At 40.5% G+C, this 19,837-nt stretch overlaps 1 protein-coding gene across 22 annotated transcripts in view; it reads left to right on the top strand.

Moving 5' to 3' along the window:
- Positions 1–19,837, top strand: part of ADGRL2 (adhesion G protein-coupled receptor L2) — a 121,079-nt gene that overhangs the window by 64,845 nt on the left and 36,397 nt on the right. For 17 of the 22 annotated variants that reach the window (XM_027902383.1, XM_027902375.1, XM_027902380.1 and 14 more), the window contains exons 3-5: positions 7,693–7,802; positions 12,436–12,450; positions 13,406–14,206. In XM_027902383.1, the coding sequence (XP_027758184.1) occupies positions 7,693–7,802; positions 12,436–12,450; positions 13,406–14,206 (926 nt within the window). The remainder of the gene's footprint in view (positions 1–7,692; positions 7,803–12,435; positions 12,451–13,405; positions 14,207–19,837) is intronic. The other 5 variants (XM_027902384.1, XM_027902376.1, XM_027902382.1 and 2 more) reach the window with 1 other exon arrangement.

Here is a 19,837-nt window from a genome sequence, read left to right as displayed (position 1 = left end):
TAATTAAATATTTAAAAGCCCCAAACCCCTCACTATTCACAGAAAAATAACCTGCCACAAAAGGGTCTGTAACTTTGCAGATAATTAGGAAGGGTTACAGGGGGAAAAAAGTCAGATTGGCTCCAAGGTCCTGCAAGGTCACGTCTTATTATGGTGTATCTTTTATATGGTCTGATAACAAGATCTTGCTAATTTAATCTAAGTAGGGCATCCCATAGCGATTTCCCATTTCCCTTGTTAAAAATATGATCGTTTGCCCATATGCAGACTGCAGTGGGTGAACGTTTTTATAGATAATTTCTCCTAATTGATACAGGCTATAGTATTTTGAATTATTCCAGGTGACTGCATACGTTGAAGGGGAGTTAGGGTTGCCCCCACTGTACACCCCATTGGAAATTGTCCTCGGCCTGTCCGTGCACAGGGAAACCCAAGGACCCTATGGAATCCAGTTGTCTCAGGGGCCAATTCTGTAAATGACCAAGTCCTAATTTCCTGTTAGAGGCCAGGTAGTTTTGTGTTGAATATGCAGTTCTGTAAGCAGTGGAGATGTGTGGAACTCAGGAGACCCACAGTGAATCAAGCTGAACTTGCATTGCCCAGACCTGGAGTCAGGTGGGGGCACTGAAAGTCTACCAAGGCTTCTGTGTTTCAGAAGGTGCAGTAACAAATCACACCTGTCATGTAAAATACCTTATTTTAGTAATTAAAGTGGGCGATTGTTAAAAATGTATTTCAGATCGGTGCAAAGTAACGTGAAGGATAAAGCTACATATTTCCAGTATTTTCAGTATTGCAGTTCTTCAGGGTACTCATTTAATAGTGACTCAGAAGCTGCCTTAAGTTACATAACTTTTAACTAAATCATGAATATGCTGCATGCCAAGCCATGGATAAAAAAGATCAACAGTGCTGCAAAAAAAAGTTGCAGTGTTATTCCTAAGGATCAGACACTGTGCTTCAGGATTTTCCCTGGGTTTTCCCTAGCTCTGCTCCAGCACTGTCCCTCAGAAATGATGCCCCTTCCTGCAGCCCTGGGTTTATGGCACAGCCCCCCGTTCCTCCCCTGGAAGCTGCTCCCAGGGCGTGATGCTGCACTTACGCTCACTCAGTGTGAATAATCTGTGTAAATTGCTCACATACGACGGTGCTGCACTGCTAAAGTTTTCATTAGTAAATAAGCATAGCTGCAGGCTATTTATTTTGTCTAAATGGTGAAACGTTTAATTGGATCTTTTGAACTGATTACTTTTCAGCAGTGCGGATCTGCCTGGCTCAGTTGGTGTACTGAGACATGCCCTGCCTGTAATCTTGCTTGCAAATAGGCATGCACCTAAATAATGTGACAAGATCGTGACAATCAGAGTATTTCCATTTCTTATTCCTCAGGCAGGGCTGCACTGGAAGCATTTTCCATCCCAAGCAGGTCTCTCCTGCTTCGTGCTGTTTGGGGTTTGGGTTTGTGCCCGCTCTGGCCTCACCAGGAGATTGTTCCTTGTACTTTGCACACCTCGTTGCATCTTTCCTGTCTGCTTTGCTGTCCTTGGTTTACAGCCTTCTCCTCACAAGCTCTGGTGGCTCTAGTAGGCCTTTCATATATGTGGTAGAAAGCAGTGGGGATAGAAAGATGGGATTATAAAAGCACTTAAAAAATACCAAGAGAAGGCAGAAGTTACCCATTCCACTGGAATCCACATTTCCTCTTTTTTTTTTTTTTTTTTTTTTCCCCCTTTCCCTGTTTTATCTGGTGCTCCAGTTTCTGGTTAACAGTAACCCCATAATAATAGCATTTACACCAATAACAAAGTGCTAGAACAGGGATGAATTGTAACAAGAAAAAACTATTTCAGGTGTGAGTAGGTGAGAAGATTCATCATTTTAACAGTGACTGCTTTGAACTTGGAGACATGAATACGAAAAGGTCATAACTAAATATATTAAAGTTGTAAGAAGAGGTTGAAAGTAAGAAATACTGTTAAATTACTTTGCCATACAAGTCTGATACACATTCATTGACAGTGGATCAGACTGGGTAATCCTAAGAAAAGGCCTGTGGGAGTTGCAAATTTTATGCTGTGTTTTATTGTCTATTTGGAGTTTTTATGCTTATTGTGTACCCTCAAACTCCCGCAAGATTACATTTTACAAAGAAAGCACAGTTAAATATTATTGCATTTTTATTGGGCAAACAGAAACGACTCTATGGTGCACCTTCTGCAATATTAATTGTACATTGTTTTGCTTGCTTCTATTTGTTTACCTGGTAATTAGGAAGATTCAACAAATGATCAATATTGTATTTAAAAAAAGAAAAAAGAAAAAATACCCCCCCCCCCCCAATATTTTTCATCTAAACCCACCAGGTTTATTGCTGTAACGGTCACGTTGCCAAGTGCATAGAAATCCCAGGGCTGGTTTGTGAATTTTCAAACCAAACTCTAGTATGCCTCAGTGCTTTAGTGGCCACAGGAGGGTTGCTGGTATCTAGACACATCTCTTATGGCCAAATTCCACTATCATACCTGCTCGTGTATCTCCCTTTTTTTTCCCTTGGATTATGAAAACCACCAAGCCCAGCACACTAAATCTGCTTTCTCTCTGAGCTAGGTAAAATTGCTACCAATTTTTGTTTGCATACTCATTCCCCTGTAGTAGGTTGAAAATAATTTTTGGAAGATCTTACACAAGAGTAAGCAACGTTGCCAGTGTGACTTGCTGTGCCAGTTGCTGGGGCACTCTGGAAATGGCAGTGGTGGCTGGACAATGCCACTTCAAATCCAGGCTTTACAGGAAGGCTGGGTTTTCTTAGCAGCTCTTTTTTTTCAGGATTAAAATGCTAACTCATTAGGTTTCAGTATGTAACATGTGTTGCTTGTGAGGTGGACTTGAAACTCAGAATTTAAGTACATTGCTTTAAATAATTGTATCTGAACACCCCTAAACTAAACTCTCTGTTCTCTAGCTGTTTTGTTTGTAAGTTCTGTACATACTTTCCAAGACCAGATTAATAAAACACAACACTGAAGTAGTACTTGCCATCTTCATGCACGTAGTGAGGGAGGGACAGCAGGACCATGTGGATGGAGCTGGTGGTGCTGCAGCCCCAGTTCAGTGCCTGCAGTGGTTTTTTAGCAGGTTGCTGCAGGCAATAGGCAGGAACGTGCCATCGTGCTGGCTTGCAAGTGTTTAATCAATATGCTGAAAGAGAAATATCGTCACATCTGACTTGAGAGTTTCAAAACGTACTAAGGTAGATGTTTTTTAATGTATCGGCAATGTTCTTGAAAATGGATTTTATCATCTATTAGATGTGGGGTTATACTGTATTTTGGGTTTTTTATAGTGAAGTACACGTGATGTTTTCTGTGTTTGCATTTTACCCAACTTAAGGAAAGGCTGCATTCCTGGAGGTGAGGAGTGCAGGAATACCCAGAATTGTTTTGATAGTTCTTTTCTGCCTAGACATTAATCCCTACCCTTTTTGTGATGTTTCTTTTATGTTACTGTCTTTGTGGAAGTTAGTATGCAAGACAGAAGCATTTGAAGGATGAATTGCAATGTGGACATTGTTTCACACGTACTTTATTTTTGCAGACTGCAGGAACCACTTGAAAAGCACGGGTGTGTCTCTCTCTGTGACAGGTGTGAGTGGCCCATGGAGGTGATCCCTCTTTCACTGGGTTGCTTTGATCCATGCCATGCCTGTGCCTCTCCAGGCTCTGCTGTTCAGATTCCAGTGCTTCACTCTCTGGTCCAGTCACGACGCACCGTGCTTTTCATTTTAGTGCTGGAATATTTGTTCAAGTCCATAGATTGTGTGTTTTTAATCTTCCTTAGAACAATGGTGAATAATGGCCCTTGGCAGGAGATAATGAAATTTTCTTAATTTATATTTTCAAGCAGAAGCTGCAATTGAAAATGGCATCCCATGGCCTGCAGACATAGCTCTAGTGCAAGTTTCAGGGGAGCTGTAATAATAATGCAGTGCCAGCAGTGACGAGGAACGATAGGACAGTGAAGAAGTAATTGAAGAAAGAAAAGAGAATGTACCAGAGCTTTATTGTAGCATATCTAATGATCTGCTGAAGATTCCCAATAGCTTTTGGAGCATGACAGGAGAAACTAATGTTATCTTGCCAAAACAGGAGGCCCTGCTTAATCAGCAGAACGAGATTATTGATTAAAACACCTCACACAATAGGTTGCACGAGGAATCTCATCTCCATACACTGCACGTGGAAAAGAGCAATAATAAACATAAGATAATAATAATAATAATAAAAAAAAAAAGGCAAAAGCAATTTGTTGGGAATTGTACCAGTCAAGATTAGAGTTGAAATGCAAACAAATTATCATGGAAAATACAGCTCTCCTTGATGCTGAGCAGGGAGGATGGATGCAGCAGGGACATGGCTACATCATGAGCAGGAGACACTTAATAACAGCCCTGCTGGAGCTGCTTTCCTTTTTCTTTCTTTATTCATCTGAAATGTGAAGGGGCCATTCCTCATTTGCACAGTCTTCTTCCTGAGGTGAAAGGAGTTCAGACATTATACTGTAACTGTTAATTAAACACTCCATTTGATTTTTAGATTACTCTAAGTGATGCATCTGCATTATGAAGATGTAACCTTTTTTCATTCACACTAAAATACAGAAGAAACCAGTGTCATAGTCCACAATTGCCTCTTGCATTCGTGAAAATAGTGGTAATTCCTACCTTTCCCCTTGCAAAACTCTTGTTGCTGCTAGCACAGGAACCTGAATTCTTTCACTACTTCAGTTAGTCTTTTCCTAACTAGGGTTTCAAATTTAAGTCATATATTACCTTTCCTAAATCAACTGTTATTGAGTTTATGTAGAGTTCTTTGCAGATCTGCTTTATTTCCTTGTAAATGGCAAAGTCATTGTATCATAAATCTTTGTGAATATTGTGAATGTCTTAAGCATGAAGGCATTTCTCAGTGTGAGATCATATGAATTTTAAGATTGTACATAAAAACCCAAGACTGTGCATATTTTTTCGTATGCAGGGGAAGCATGCTGTAATGTAGACTGCAGAACACTTAAATGGTATTTAAACCTACAGAAAACTTGAAACACTAGGTCACAGACTGAAACACCAAAGTATTTCTGATTTTGGCATCTTAAATTTGCAGAAATTACGGCTGGTTTGTGTCATGCCTTCATTGGAACAATTCTAGAAGAGCTTGAACAGATGGACCAAACTATCAGTATATTGTGTAGAAAAAATAACTTTGGTTAAAATCAATGAGGGACTTCAAGTTAATTGCTAGTCCAGGTTTTTGAGGTTTGGGTTTATTTTTTTTTTCCTGATGCTGTCTAGGCCAATCCTGCAGATTGCCAGGAAAGTTATTTCTACTGTAACCTTCTTTTTGGAGAATCCTGTCCCAGGAAGGAATGAGCATGGGTCACCGTGCAGAAGGCTGTGAAGTGCAGTGTCCCCCTCTTGGAGCACAGTGTTTTTAAGAGTTTCAGAAGTTATGAAGTTCTGCTGTGCCAGGGATGAGTGGCTTTGATAATCCGTAGCCATGTGGGGTAAACTGCTGTTTAGTGCTCCTGTGTCCAATACAGCACGGAATTCAGGGCTTCTCGTCTTAAACCTCTACCAGTTTGCAGAATGGCTTTTGCAGAAAGCAGTAGAACTGCAGGCCAATAACTAACAGAGAAGTTGGTGTCCCTGGTTTTACAGAGAAACACAATGCAGCAGACAGACAGCTTTAATTTACCCAGAGCAGTGTAAATTCCCCGAGTTACTTGTCTCAGAACTGCCTCTACAAAGTCCACTTTCTCTTCCTCTCCTGTCTGTGAGCCGTGAATTGGGATTGACAGCTGCTATAGCTGCTCTTGGTTTTTCTTGAATGTCTCACTCTAATGGAAATGTGACCACAAAACTGTGTAACAGTTACCTGAATGTCGACTTTTTAAAATGTGACTATCCTGATTAAGTGCCTTTAATTTGAAATCTTAGAAGTGCTTGATAATCAGGTTTTCACTGAAGAAACGCGAAGAAATGTAAATAAATTTATTACAAAATCTTACACCTGAGGTTACGCTCGTTAGTCTATCTGAGACGTGGGGCATAAAAACCCTGTTTCAGGGGTATTACAGAGAGGCCTGTGATTTTTGGGGCTGTATTGCCTTCTGCTTCTGCAGCCTCCATCTCCACAGCACTCGTGCAGGTAAACCCCTCACCATCTATCTTTGTCCGTGGTTGTGCATGTATACAGAAATGCCTGGCTGTTTCCAGTTAGTTCTGCCATTCTGAATGAGCCTGGTGCTGCTGGAAATAAGTAGCTTGAAATAAAGCAGTAAAAGGAAGCAGAAGGATTAGCTGATGGAGTCTGAAGAGTTGTTTTTGCTGAGTTCACTCAGCAGAGAGGCACAGCATGCCCTGACCCGCTCTGTGCTGGTCTGATCACTGGGTAAAAAGTGGTTCATATTGGAGTCTTTCAAATGGGCTTGCTCTACCTTTTATGAGGTAGCACGAATTGCTGCAGTACCTGTGGAAGGCCATTGGTACAAGGCAGATTATTTTAGCTTGGACTGTGGCATTCAGGGAGTGTGGGAAGTGGTCATGCAGCACAGAAGTTGATGTACAGCTGGAGTCAAAGGCTACTCTATTACTTAAGTTCAGACTTCTGTTATTCAGTTTGCTGACAAACAGAACTAACCCCTGAGAAGATCAGCCAAACTCTTTTTCTTTTAGTCACCAAACTCCCTGACCTTCTCCTTTTTTTCTTCACTTCCTTGTGACTCTTTTTTTGTATTACATTTTGACCATCTCCTCAGGCTTAGGTGATTGTTTTTTCACTTTTAACTTCCAAGCTAATATTTGTTTGTTTGTTTGTTTGTTTTTTAATTCTGGAAAAATGAATAGTAGTCTAAAATCTCTTGATGATTATTATTAAAAAATGCCTTCGAAAGTGTTCAGTAGATCCACGTGGTTAGAGGCATTGTAATTAAAGTTCTTTTTTTGTATCAAAAAGCATTTGCCTTCCTTGGTAAGCAAACCATTTGTGTGTTTCAGTACTTAATCTCCTTTAAAATACATTTTAATTAATTTTCTTGCAGTTCTTCTTTTTAACTGTTTTTCTTATTTCCTCAGATGTTCAATCTTTACCTCTTCCTGTAGCCTAACAGGAGTCCACCAGTAGCTCCTAAAATAATTTAAATGAAAATGCTAACGTTCTTTGTCCACAATAACTATTCCACCCAAAATCATTTCCTTGAATCACAACAAAAATGTCTCTGAGATGTAATAAAACCATTCAGCAGTATGGATGTCTCTAAAGATGGAAGGAGTTATTCATTGGTGTTATGATACGTTATTCAGGATTGCACATTTTCCAATTCTATAATCTTTACATTTTGTTTTCATTTTATTGAACAGTAGTATCAAATCAGCATATGCTTGGTACAGCTATCTCTACAGTGGGGGCGTTTAAGATAACCCTGATCTCCGAATTTCAAAGCATAAAGCCTGAACTAAAATATCGTCTCGAAGCCTTTTTTTGGACTTTGACTAATTAGTATTAATTAACTTTGTTGTCTCATGGAGTGGATTGCCCAAGTGTGAAGAGAGTTAGCACTGAATGTAGTACTTGAGTATGAACTTGCAAATTAAATGTAGTTTTAAATTAATTAGCTCGCTTTCTTTTCCCATTACAGGTGCAACAACCGAACACAGTGTATAGTAGTTACTGGGTCAGATGTGTTTCCTGATCCTTGTCCTGGAACATACAAATATCTAGAAGTTCAGTATGAATGTGTTCCTTACAGTAAGTATAATCTTTTTATTCTTGCTCACTTCCTCTGGCCCTCACAATCGAAGCTGGAGTGCTGTTCCATGGAGAAGCAGCATATGTTTATGGCCCACAGAGCCATTATGCATGCAAAGCACTCGCAGGCTAGGGCCTCCAGTTAGCTTCACAAAGTGTGGAAGGGAGCCATGGTGTGATGCTGGCCAAGTGTCTGTCTGTGTTCTTAAGTGTTTGGCTTTTAAGGCTACTGTTTTTCCAGAAAACAAACTCAAATTAGCTATTCAATAGGCCAGATAGGAATTTGTACTTTTGCCCGCTACCAGTTGCTGACAAATTGGCTTGGCTCACAGGCTTGGGAAGCAGGAATTGACTTCAATTTTAATCATGATCTACTTGAAAGGCTACCTGCTGCTGTGGTGACTTTGGGTGCACGGCAAACCCAGCACTGACACTCACAGGCAAATGACCCGGTTGGGGGACATTTGTAAGAGGACTTTGTTATAAATGAACGCAGATTCAGAGTGAATAATTCGTTAATGACTTACTCAAAATGGGTTCTTAAAAGCGAAGGGGAAAAGAGTGAGAAAGAAATGCTCGGTTTTAATTTAAGGACAGAATAGGAGTTGTGCCTTAAATCAGCTGCCAGAACAGGATTTTTCACTGAAAACAAAGTAAATACTGAAATCATATCGAGATAGAAAAATGTGATGTTGTGGCAACTTCAGCAGTTTTGCACAATATCCTTTCTAATGCCAAAGTTCTGTAGCTGTAGACGTACTTCTTATTTCCTTGCAGTAATTAATGCTTTTTTTCACTGATATGTGTGCATGTTCATAAAAGTTCTGCAGATTCGACACTGTTAACTGGTTTTGCTTTCTTGTAAGGTCATTCTTTGCAGTGACTTCGTCCCGTAACTCAGCAGAGAGATAGCGGTGCTTGCAATGGAATTTGAGCAGTGCACTGATCCTTCCCTTGAGTTATTATTAAGTGTGTATTTCTTGATCTGCAGTAATCCTTAACCAAAGTCACATTTTCTGTTGGTACAGGAAACAGGCCAAGTCTGAGATGCAAAAACTCTGTGGTGACAGTGTATATCCCAAAAGGAAGGACATGAGTTCTGGCATAGGCAGAGCCGTGTCAGAACTGTCCGTACTGCTTCCTGCACAGTTTTAAGGTTTAGCCTTCTGAAACTGAAACACTACTCTGTACTGCTTCACCACACTGACCCTTCACTGTTGCTAAAGGCCAAACACAGATCATCTGTTTTCTCCTCATTTCTGCTGTGTCATTGTGAAACGGTTGCTTGCTGATTTTTTTCCCTGTCCCGTTTGTAGGATTGGAAGCCTACAGCAAACAGTGATCCCTAGTACCATTCCTCCTGTGTGTAGTACCGGTGGCTTGTTGTAACTGTTCTTCTCGTGCCACTTTTTGAGGAGTGATGTCTTACCCCAATCTAACCAAAGTTTTGTTCCACAAAGACCACTTCTGCTTTAGCGCTATTTTCATTCCCAAATTCTCAGAAAGAGGGCAGTGCACCTGATTCCAAACCGTGAGGTCAGTCAAATGACAAGAAGTTACGTTTCCAGTTCCAGTAGGCTAGTTCATAGAGAAAAAGTGTAATGCAAATAATGTTCAAACATGATTTTTTATGCTGTTTTAGGAAGAGAAGTGTGGATATGTTCTACCGATTGGGTATTGCTATCTCCAGGAATCTTTTCTTTTCCAGTTTCAGAAGTGTAGTGCCACAGCGCGGCCCACCCTGTACTCTGACTTGTAGTTACTTTAACTTTAAAATGTTTATTTTTGTTTACTGTCAGTTGTATTGACCTGCCCTTTGAACTGGGTAATTCTGTGTCTGTCGTAACTCGGGATTCTGGATGTCTTTCAAAGTCTTTAAGTTTTGGAGTTTGTCGACTGCAGCTTGTACAGTGATGACACTGCCCAATTCCAGAACTGTAAGAGGCATCACCTGTCATTACCACCAGTCATCAAAAAGATTGCCAGAGACTAAAATCAGTTTTGAAGTCTGATTTCAAACCACATTGTGCTTCAGCAGCCATTTCGATTGTTGACTGTCTTTCTTCCCTGTCCCAAAAAGCCTATCCTGTTATTTTTCAAGTCTCTTTTTTTGATGCCTGATAAACTCCAGTTATCAAATCTAAATTTTTATGTCCTTACTTGTTCCAGTGCTCCTTGTCTAAGTGTACAGAATGACTGAAATCATTAAGTTTGCAAATAGCAGCTGTCTCAGCTGAAGAGACTTGTTGGAGGGTAGGATAGGCTTCTGTGGGCCTAGGAAGGGGGGGTTTAGTGATCACAGCCCTTGTAACCAAAGTTCAGCTATGGTTCTTACTTCTTCTGATCTTCAGTTACTGCAAGACTGCAAAATGTGCTGTGTCTCATTGTGGTGGCTTTCCATCCATGAGGGATGACAAATATCAACCCTAAAAGGTTTTGTGATGCAAGGTGGGAGTTCTTACAGGCTGGAGTTGCTGTCACCCTTGTACAAAATGCAGTTTATGAGCTCCTCTGTGTCTTGCTGACCTTCAGAAATACGTAACTGCATTGCTTATTTGGAAGTACTTAATTTTGTAACCTTATGAGTTTGAGAGTACTTAATGTCTTTTATGTCTCAAAGTGTAGACAAAAAACCCCCAACTTTTGAGATACTCAGTTGGATCTCCACCAAAATTCTAGACATATTTGATAGGCATTGCTTTGTCCTGAAATAAGAGTATTATTGATTAAATTACAAAGAAATTGAGAGTACTATACTTGACATTTCTCTCACTTATGCTGCACAATATATGTTGACACTTTGACTAACAGAAGTCAGTCCTTTTATAAAGGAGAACATCAAAAGTGCCATTTTGTACATCTGTGCATTTTTATTTTAAGCCTATTTGGACTCGGGAGTTCAATAGAAAACATTTTAAAGTGTTTTATTCTCTCTCTCTCTGTATTGATTGGACTTTGCAGCATTTGTTTATTTCAATAAGCCCATCTGTCCCTGAAAAATGTACAGCTGTACACCAGTGCATGCAGAGCAGACATGCCAGTAATGATTTTAGTTATCCCTATCTTTCCCCTCCCTCTCCTATTACTAATTCTATGCTGGTTCAATATCAGTATTGCTCTTTGGTGAGGAATAAGCACATGCATAGGAGTTCACAAACAGAATCGTCCAAAACTCATTAATACTAATGGTGAAACCCAGGAATTCACCTCGGAATACATTTTCTGTTTACTTGGATAACTGCAAGAATTACAAATTGCAGAAAAACAAGTGTTTTACCTAAAGATGTGTAACTGTACAAAAGCCAGGAAAAGTACTGCTCATTTTGAAAATATTAACCCCCTTCAGCTCCCCCGTAAAGTTATGGAATTGTTTCCTGAAGAAACACTAGATCAGATGAGCCAATACCATTCTCTCAGGATAATCTTATGCAATTTCGTTAAATGGAACTGAAATCCAAAACTCCCTGCGAAACATGCAGAGGCATTCTGTGGGATAATGCTGTAACACTGCAAATGTAAGAGCTGTGCAGATAGTTTCGATGCACTTCCTTGGTATCAGCAGCTGCTGTTACACGGATTGGTACATCTGTCATTTTCCAGGTCATTTTGTGAAACCGAGGGAGCACATTTCAAAGGCCACAGAGTGTATGAAATGGGTTTTATTGCAAATAATTATTGAAAAGCTATTTACTAGCTGGGCTTCAGCTATATATCTTTCTGTAAGTTCCTTAAAACTTCCTGGGGGAAAAATTGCTGTAGTAATATAACTTTGTTAATTGGGTTGGGTTTATGTCTTCCATGTGTGGTGGCAGGATGGATGTTTGTTCAAACACAGTGTGGCTGTCCTTGCATACTGGCTTGCTGTTGTGGGCTTAATCGATGGTGCCGGAGAATATCTGAATGAGCTAATTGTTACTTTTTTTCTTCTCTTTTCCTCTTGCTTACTGTGCTTTTGCTTCTTTTTTTCTAGATGTTTTTGCTTATTCCTTCTAGTCTGATTTTGCAGTTATAAACTGGGAAGTGGCAAAAGTTCTCAAGATTAACGTTCAGGAAAAGAATAATAATATAAAGCCTAAGGAGAGCCAAAGTGTGCAAACTGCTTTCTTTACAAGAAAGAAAAGCAGAGGGATGTCTGGGACAAAGCGGGGGGGGGGGGAGATTAATAAGCACATATGCAAACCTATATAATTAATATACTGAATTTTGTATTTCTGATTATTTAATACAATTTGTGTATGTGCACTTGCACATATATGATAAATTAATATGTCACTTAAAACCCAACTTGATAGCATTATATTTTTAGAAGAAAAAAGAGTGTGTATAGCATGCATTAGTAAAGTCATTCATTATTTATTCAGGTTCACTAAGTGAAACTACATGCCAACATATCTGTATTGCCTCCTTAATCTACTAAAATGATCGATCCATGTTCACTTGTGTAACCGTAGAATCTCTCTCCTGCTAGGTTATCCTGTTGTCTGTTTCTCTTTATCCAATATAGTGCAGTTCTTATTCTCCCTATATTTAGCGTCTGTTACTAATTTAATCTTTTAGATTAATAGTCAATTTATGTTAATCTTCTTTCTTTTTTCCTTGCACTTTTTTATTTTTCTTCCGATGCTTAAAATAGAAGTGGAGCAAAAAGGTAAATAACGTATACAGTCCAAACCCCAGCTCCTTGTTATGTGCCTTATGGATGTTAACCTCTTCCCTTCCCCTCCCCACAACACTCTTATATTATGATAATCAGCAGGATCTCATAAGTACACCTCATAAAGAAGTCGACTGTTTGCAATAAAGTGACTTGGCTGCTTAAAGTAGGTGGCGGGGTATAGTGTCTGAAGTACTTGGGCTGGAGGGAAGACTCCCTTGCTTTTTTCTCTCCCTTTCTCTTTGTCTTTCTTTCCCTCTCTTTCTTTCTCTCACCCTTGGGTAAATTCTTGTTAATCAAGTGTCATCTTGCCTGGCTTCCAGAACCCTCTCCATAGCATGCCATGGTTACAGGGTTTCCTGGTCTGTTTCATTCATTGCTTTGGTTGTGTTTTGTTTTCTCTGCTCCTAATTGCTTCCTCTATATACCTGATGATTTGGTTTGTTCCTTTATTTTTAATCGAGGCCCCTCCTTTTTCAGCCTCACCACTTCTTAAAGTTCTAAACAAGTCGATGTGATTTTTTTTTGGACTGAAATGACCTAGCGCACTGCTGCACACCAGTTAAAAGCTCTGGAGCGTTAAATCCGCACTCACTAAAAGTCTGAAACAAAAACGCGAGAGTAGCTCTACGTTTTCAGCTGTCTGTGTATGCCATTGAGCCTTGGTCTGTACTAGTGAAAACACTTCCCATCCACTTTCCATACTGGTACAGCAAGAACATGGTAACTTTAAGAAAAGTGGATGATAAAGGGTGATAATTGCATTAATTATAACATGAGGTATAATCTAGTGCCAATTAAATGGATTTTTTTTTCTTCCTGCCACAGTCATTATGATTTACCTACCTTTTTTTTTTCTTTCTTTTTTTTTCTTTTTTTTTTTGACTTTCATTATGAGACAGTCTTAATTTGACATAATTCTTGTCTTACTTCTCTCTGTGACTGTTAGTTTTTGTTTGCCCGGGGACGTTGAAAGCAATTGTGGACTCACCGTACTTATACGAAGCCGAACAAAAAGCAGGTGCTTGGTGCAAGGACCCTCTGCAGGCTGCAGATAAAATATACTTCATGCCATGGACCCCGTACCGCACCGATACCTTGATAGAATATGCTTCTCTGGAGGACTTCCAGAACGGACGCCAGCAGACGACGTACAAACTGCCCAACCGAGTGGATGGTACAGGCTTTGTCGTGTACGACGGCGCTGTCTTTTTTAACAAGGAGAGAACTAGGAACATAGTGAAATTCGACTTGAGGACTAGAATTAAGAGCGGAGAGGCCATAATCAATTATGCGAATTACCACGACACGTCTCCATACCGGTGGGGAGGAAAGACTGACATTGACCTGGCCGTCGATGAAAACGGCTTGTGGGTGATTTACGCCACGGAGCAGAACAACGGGATGATAGTGATTAGCCAGCTGAACCCCTACACCCTGCGTTTCGAAGCCACCTGGGAGACGACGTACGACAAGCGGGCGGCGTCCAACGCCTTCATGATCTGCGGCGTCCTGTACGTGGTGCGCTCGGTGTACCAGGACAACGAGAGCGAGACCGGCCGCAACGCCATCGACTACATCTACAACACCAGGCTGAGCAGGGGCGAGCACGTCGACATCCCTTTCCCCAACCAGTACCAGTACATCGCCGCAGTGGATTACAACCCCAGGGACAACCAGCTGTACGTGTGGAATAACAACTTCATCCTGAGATACTCGTTGGAGTTTGGCCCACCTGATCCTGCCCAAGGTAAGGGTTTGTTTTCTTTCCTCTCGTTTTTAATCTCTTTGTGTTTCCATTCTGAGAGCTGCGTTAAAATATTTTTGGTCTTAGGCTTAGCTCTTGGCAGAAGGGCAAGGAGGGGTTGTTTGCACCATGCTGAGCAGTGCAGCGTTACGGTGGTCCAAGACAAACCTGCAGAACCTGTGAAGAGAAAGGGAATTACTTTATTTGGTTTACAGGCTCCTGCTTTTCTTTATTTTTGTTTTTGTTTTTTTTTCTAATTTTTTTATTTTTTTTACAAGTGTGTAGTTTTTCTGTGTTTGAGAACGAGTTGAGGAATTATTTGCTTTATAGCACCAGTCAGTGTGACTTGTGTAGCTGAACTGAGTGCAGGGAGGTTCACGCTGAGCCAGAAGGCTGTTCCCATCCCCTCGGTGTTACCTGCCTTGTGAATTGATTACAGCACACACGCAGACCTTTTCACTTGTTGGCGCCAGCAGAGGAGAGCGGTGTGTGCTGGGAGGCCCCACAGGAGATGGGTGGGGTTAATGTGCAGTACCAAGCATAAGTATTTTTCTGCAGCCTTATTTTCACAGTGTCTGATGTCAGGTTAGACGGGATTATCTGACCTCTTTTCAGTGGGTTTCTCAGTAAGTCCCTTACATTCCAGGCCGCTAGAATTTAGAGCTACTACCTAAAAGGAAAGGTACCAACTGTCAAAAGGGGAGAGAAAACCAGAGGTCTTTAAGTCTCAGAAAGCCCTAAAAATGATGTGAACGGGTACAACCACATATTAACATCTACAGAGGAGAGTAAATACCAGGAGAAATGCTCTGGTGCAGAAGATGTATGCAGCAATGAACGGAATGTTGATAAGCTGCTTTAGCAATGAAGGTAATACTTCACTTCTCTCATCTAACTGGTATGCATGCTTAGCAACCGTTTTTTCTACTTCAAAAAAGCAATAATAATGGCTCCTCCACATGAAAAGTGGCTGTCCTGCTTCTGCAGAGCTGATTCATGCACAGCAGTGCAAGCTCTGTAATGTGCACACGATTATATCCACGTACACACAGCTTTAACAGGTACAAAGCTACGGAAGAGGCAGCAGAACAGACCAGTTTGGAGCCAGTACATTGTGATCTCCAGTGATCTGCCCAGCCAGCCTCCTGCAGACCTTCCTGGCAGTACACAGCCAGGCTCGGTGAGGTTCCAGGGGTCTGGGGACTGAGCTGTGATCTCATCCTGGCCAGCGTTGCTCTCCCTCCATCAAGCTAGTCCCTTGCTCAGGGAGGCTTTGGGGCTGCTCTTAGCACCTCTGTAATTAGAAAAAAAATTAAAGCTTTCATTTCCATACATTCTCACGCACGTCACTTTTCATTCGGTTTAACTGAGATGAAGATGCATTTTGAATTCCACAAAGCTTTAAGAGTAAGGAGAAAATGGAGGGGCTGGCTCTAAGTAGCTATTGCAGTTCAGGCAGCTGCGTGAATGTGACAAAAGCTGATCTTTAAATCATTGCATAGGAAGAAAAGTGTAAGGGAAGAGCAGGGAGAGAAAAGGTTTTGTGGAATCCTTCCTTTGCTTTAATAAACCTCCAAAGGTCTCCAGTAAGACATTTCATACTGTTTTTATTATGTGAGAATCTCCAAGATCTTAAGTTACAGTGCGTGTGCTGGCCACATCCCATCTGATATCAGGAACAGATTTGGGCACCCCCAGTAGTCCTTCCTGTTCCTGGGTTCCTTGCTTGCATGCGAGGCAGGAGGAGAAATGGTTTATTCCAACCAGGCCTAGAGGAGAAGGTGTCCAGGGCACACTGCAGGGTGCTTGCCTCTCATCCGAGCTGTTTGCCCATTCACCCATGAAGACAGAGAAGGAACATTTGACTAGGTTATGAGTTTAAATGCATTAGGACATCAGATAATTTTTGATTTTGGCCTTTTTAAGATATAGAAGCCATATGAAGAACTGGGTTTATTTGAATATGTGATGAATATATCCACAAACAGTATTTTTCCTTAGATAAAGCCAATACCCAATATTTGAATTTTGTGTGGGTCCGTAAATAGCAGATCTAAGAATCTGTTTCAGTCCATTTCCTCTTTTGCCTAAGCCAATTGCCTGTAGTTAAAAACGACTAAATGAAAGGAAAGATTATCTAACCTGATTGTCCTTGAGATGTAGTGCTGTAAAAGCAAGAAGAAATTCTGTACAGTTTCTGCTTCTGTATTTATTTCTAAATATGGCCAGTTCCTCTTTGTTTCAGCATAAAGTCTATATAATTTGAAGACCAGTCCTTTGATTGTTACACAAAGGGTAATAAACATTTGGATTTTCTATCTTGTGGGAATTAGATCAGTTTTTCAGCACATTTGATAAAGGGCATTTTTGTGTTTCTTTTGTTCTGATTTGATTTGGGTTTTTTGTGTTCTACTCAGATTTCTTGATCTCAGCATAGGTGTTGGGATAACATTCTTTAAGTCACCTACCACAAGAACCTTCTTTTAGTGTTGTTTGTAATGGTACTTTAATGTCAAGTATTTAATGGTGTCACAAGGTCAGTGTGTCAAAATTGGAAGTCGTGGCCTTTTCTTTTCAAATGGTTAACTTGGGACCATGGTGGGAAACTCAGTAATCTGTGTTACCTGTTACCATGGGAGAAATAAAGGTAGATAAGACACATACTGATTTTTATTTTTTTCCCTATCTGTCTGTCTTGGCTCTCAGTTCTTGTCTACACCATAACATCCAGCTGCAGAGTGCTTCAGAAACAACAGTCTTTCTTCCTACAACAAAGATGAATCTGTCATGCTTGAGTTGCCCTTTTAATTTACCTTTGCTGCCAGTGCCAAAACTTGGGCCCATCCATGTCCTCAAACCTGGCTTTGTTTTCTCTGTTGTTTCTTCAATTTTTAAATCTGCCTGGTGAAACCTCTGAAATACCACTATAATTAACCTAATGTTGGCAAATTTAGTGGATATGTACAGGTACATTCTTTCTACAGGAGGTACCAGCGGTCCAAATGAATCCTTGCTGAAATTGGAATTTTGGAAGAATTTTAAGTTAAAAGACCAGGAAGAATGAAGGGAATTTTCCCTCTAAAAAGTGGATATGTGCATTACATTGTAAGGTTTCCTTGGTAACAAAAAGGAGATAAATCCTTTTGTTCTGTGTTAGTGTGTTAAGGAGAGATTTCATCTACATTCATCCCAATTTGTGCTAACTGTTCAGACTGAAACTGTCTCCCTTTTGTACCATGATACCCATCATTACCTGTTATTGGGCCACTGCAGGAAAATACGGGTGTGGTGAGTGTGGACAGAACAGAAACTTGGACAGCAGTATCACCAAGGGCTTGAAATAATAGAAAACTAGTGCAGCACCAAGAATCTACGACAAAGTTGTGCAGCAAATTGTGGAGTAAATTACACCTGTACTGTTATATCAAATCTGAGAGACTGCAGACTGATGAGAGAGTAAGGACAATACAGTGGGGACCAGAGAGCACATTTCTTAACCATAGGTATTTTGCTAATTTTTTGTCATGTCTGTTGTTGTTTTCAGGGTGTAAATTTTTAAGTGGCTGTGTAAACATTTCGCTTCCAGCTAAATGGATTTGGCAGGGTCAATAGAGTACTGGCTGGCGTAATAGCTGGAACCTATAGGTAATTAGGTGAGTCTTAGTGCCTTCCCTGCTCTTCACTGAAGCGTGATAACAGGCACACAGCAGTAATAAACAGAAGGCAGGGAAATGGTGATTTGCACAGGATCTCCGTGGCTTTCCAGAGCAGCTCAGGGTATGACAACCTTCGGAAAATGAAGGTGGGCACATGGATTTTCATGTGTCCAAATACATCGAAATACCTGACCTGTGAGAGCATACATTTAACTGAAAAATCCATGCAGCTGATTTCTGAAATTACCTGGATGCCAGAGGTGAGGATGGAGCCGTTGGTGTCTTCAGAAGTGCCACATCATCTGGGCGTTTCAACACAGTTGTAAATCTGAGATCCGGGTTGTATTTTGGGTGGGGAATTCTTAGATTTGGCTTAGTTTAGTTTTTTAAAAACTTATTTAATGCCTGCCCAGAATAAAAAGCTGTTGGCAAGGAATACTAGATAGCTTGTGTGCCTTGTCTAAATCTACTCTTCGCTGTCAGTTGGGGAAAGGAAGTTACTATTCCCCTGCTGTCCTAGGCAATTGTGTTATGGTTTTTATAGACATCACACTGTTAAACAGGTGTTAAGTTTTACTCCAGTGGTGTCTTCATTTTTAGTAACAGATAGCATGCATAACTGTTTAAATCAGCTGTTAGGAGCTGCATGAAACAAATGTAAATTAATTACCTTCGAGTCTTTGGATTTACTTCCTATTGCATGGTGGCAGCTGTCACGTGTCTCCTGGCAGCTCAGGACAGTGGCCTCGCATGTTTAAGTCCCCACAGGTCATTAAAAGCAAAATGAGCTGCCCTCTAAAAGCTAGATACATTCCTTGAAGTGATGCATTCCCTTGTTTCTTATTTTTTCAACCACCTTTTTTTCCCGGACTTCAAGCACTGTCTGAAGTTTCCTGATACATTCTTAAGTATGCTGACTTCTTCTTTTTTTTAAATTTAATTCAAGAGAAAATCTCTTAGAAGTTCTCAATTTTCCCAGGGTTTCTTTTGAGAGAGATGGTTTGAATTCTTTCTCCTAAAACGTGAGATTAAAGGTATATTTCTACGTATGTAGTGCTGCTGTGCTGTGCAGGTCATTTTTGAATGGTGGGTGATAGGCTTTGAAACGGATTTTAATGGACAGCACGAAAATTGTTCCACCTAAAGTTGCATAATGACAGTGGGATTATTTTAGCTCAGGGTGCAACACAAAATAAGTTCTGAAAATTTTTGCCTCGCCCCTGAACTTCAGAATGTTGTTACAAGTTCTGACAAGGGTGTTTTGCTCCTGAGACAAAACTGTCCTAAACGTTGTAGGGTTTGAGTTGCAGTCGCAGCAGTGCCAATGCACATTTCAGTGATTAAATAAGTACTAATTAGCACAGTGTTTTAGGGGATGGATGGAAATAATTGGTTGTCCCTGCATCGTTCTCCGTCCCCACCATCTCCCCGTTCCCCAGCACCTGATTCAGCAGCAGGCCTTGCCCGACACTCGTGCAGGTGATTGCAAATGCTTTTGACAAATGTTAATTGGGAAGCACTGGAAGGCTGGGTGCATTGTAATCAAAAGGAAAACAGAGCAGTTTCACAAGATGTCAGGCAAGCACTGGCAGAACAGATCTGAGGATTTCAGTGGTAGCTGGCTACACCACGAGCTCAGCACAATTACACAGGCTGTGTTCAGGCAGCCAAGAACAAGACTGGAAAGAAGACAGGCTCTCTTGAGGAGTTTCCCATTTGTGAGCAGGAGAGAGATGAAAAGCACATCTTTGCCTTTACTCCTTAAAAACTCCACTCTAAATTCATGTGAAAATAAAAAGATGAATTATTATTTAAGACCTCTAATATGTTATAACTGAAACATAATTGAAAAAGGCTTTTGAAAAAGGCCTTTTAACTGCCAAATTACTGAAAGTTAATATTATTCAAAACACTAACTTATAGAGTAACTGCTAAAAGAAAGTGAGACAGCTCTTCTTTTGTTTTTATTTTATGATTT

The sequence above is a fragment of the Empidonax traillii genome, unplaced genomic scaffold (assembly GCF_003031625.1).
Source record: "Empidonax traillii isolate 1590-97213 ecotype Southwest subspecies unplaced genomic scaffold, ASM303162v1 scaffold868:size279580, whole genome shotgun sequence".
In the NCBI taxonomy this organism is placed as follows: Eukaryota; Metazoa; Chordata; class Aves; order Passeriformes; family Tyrannidae; genus Empidonax; species Empidonax traillii.
Note: the sequence above shows the minus strand (reverse complement) of the source record. Positions and strands in the feature narration are given on the sequence as shown.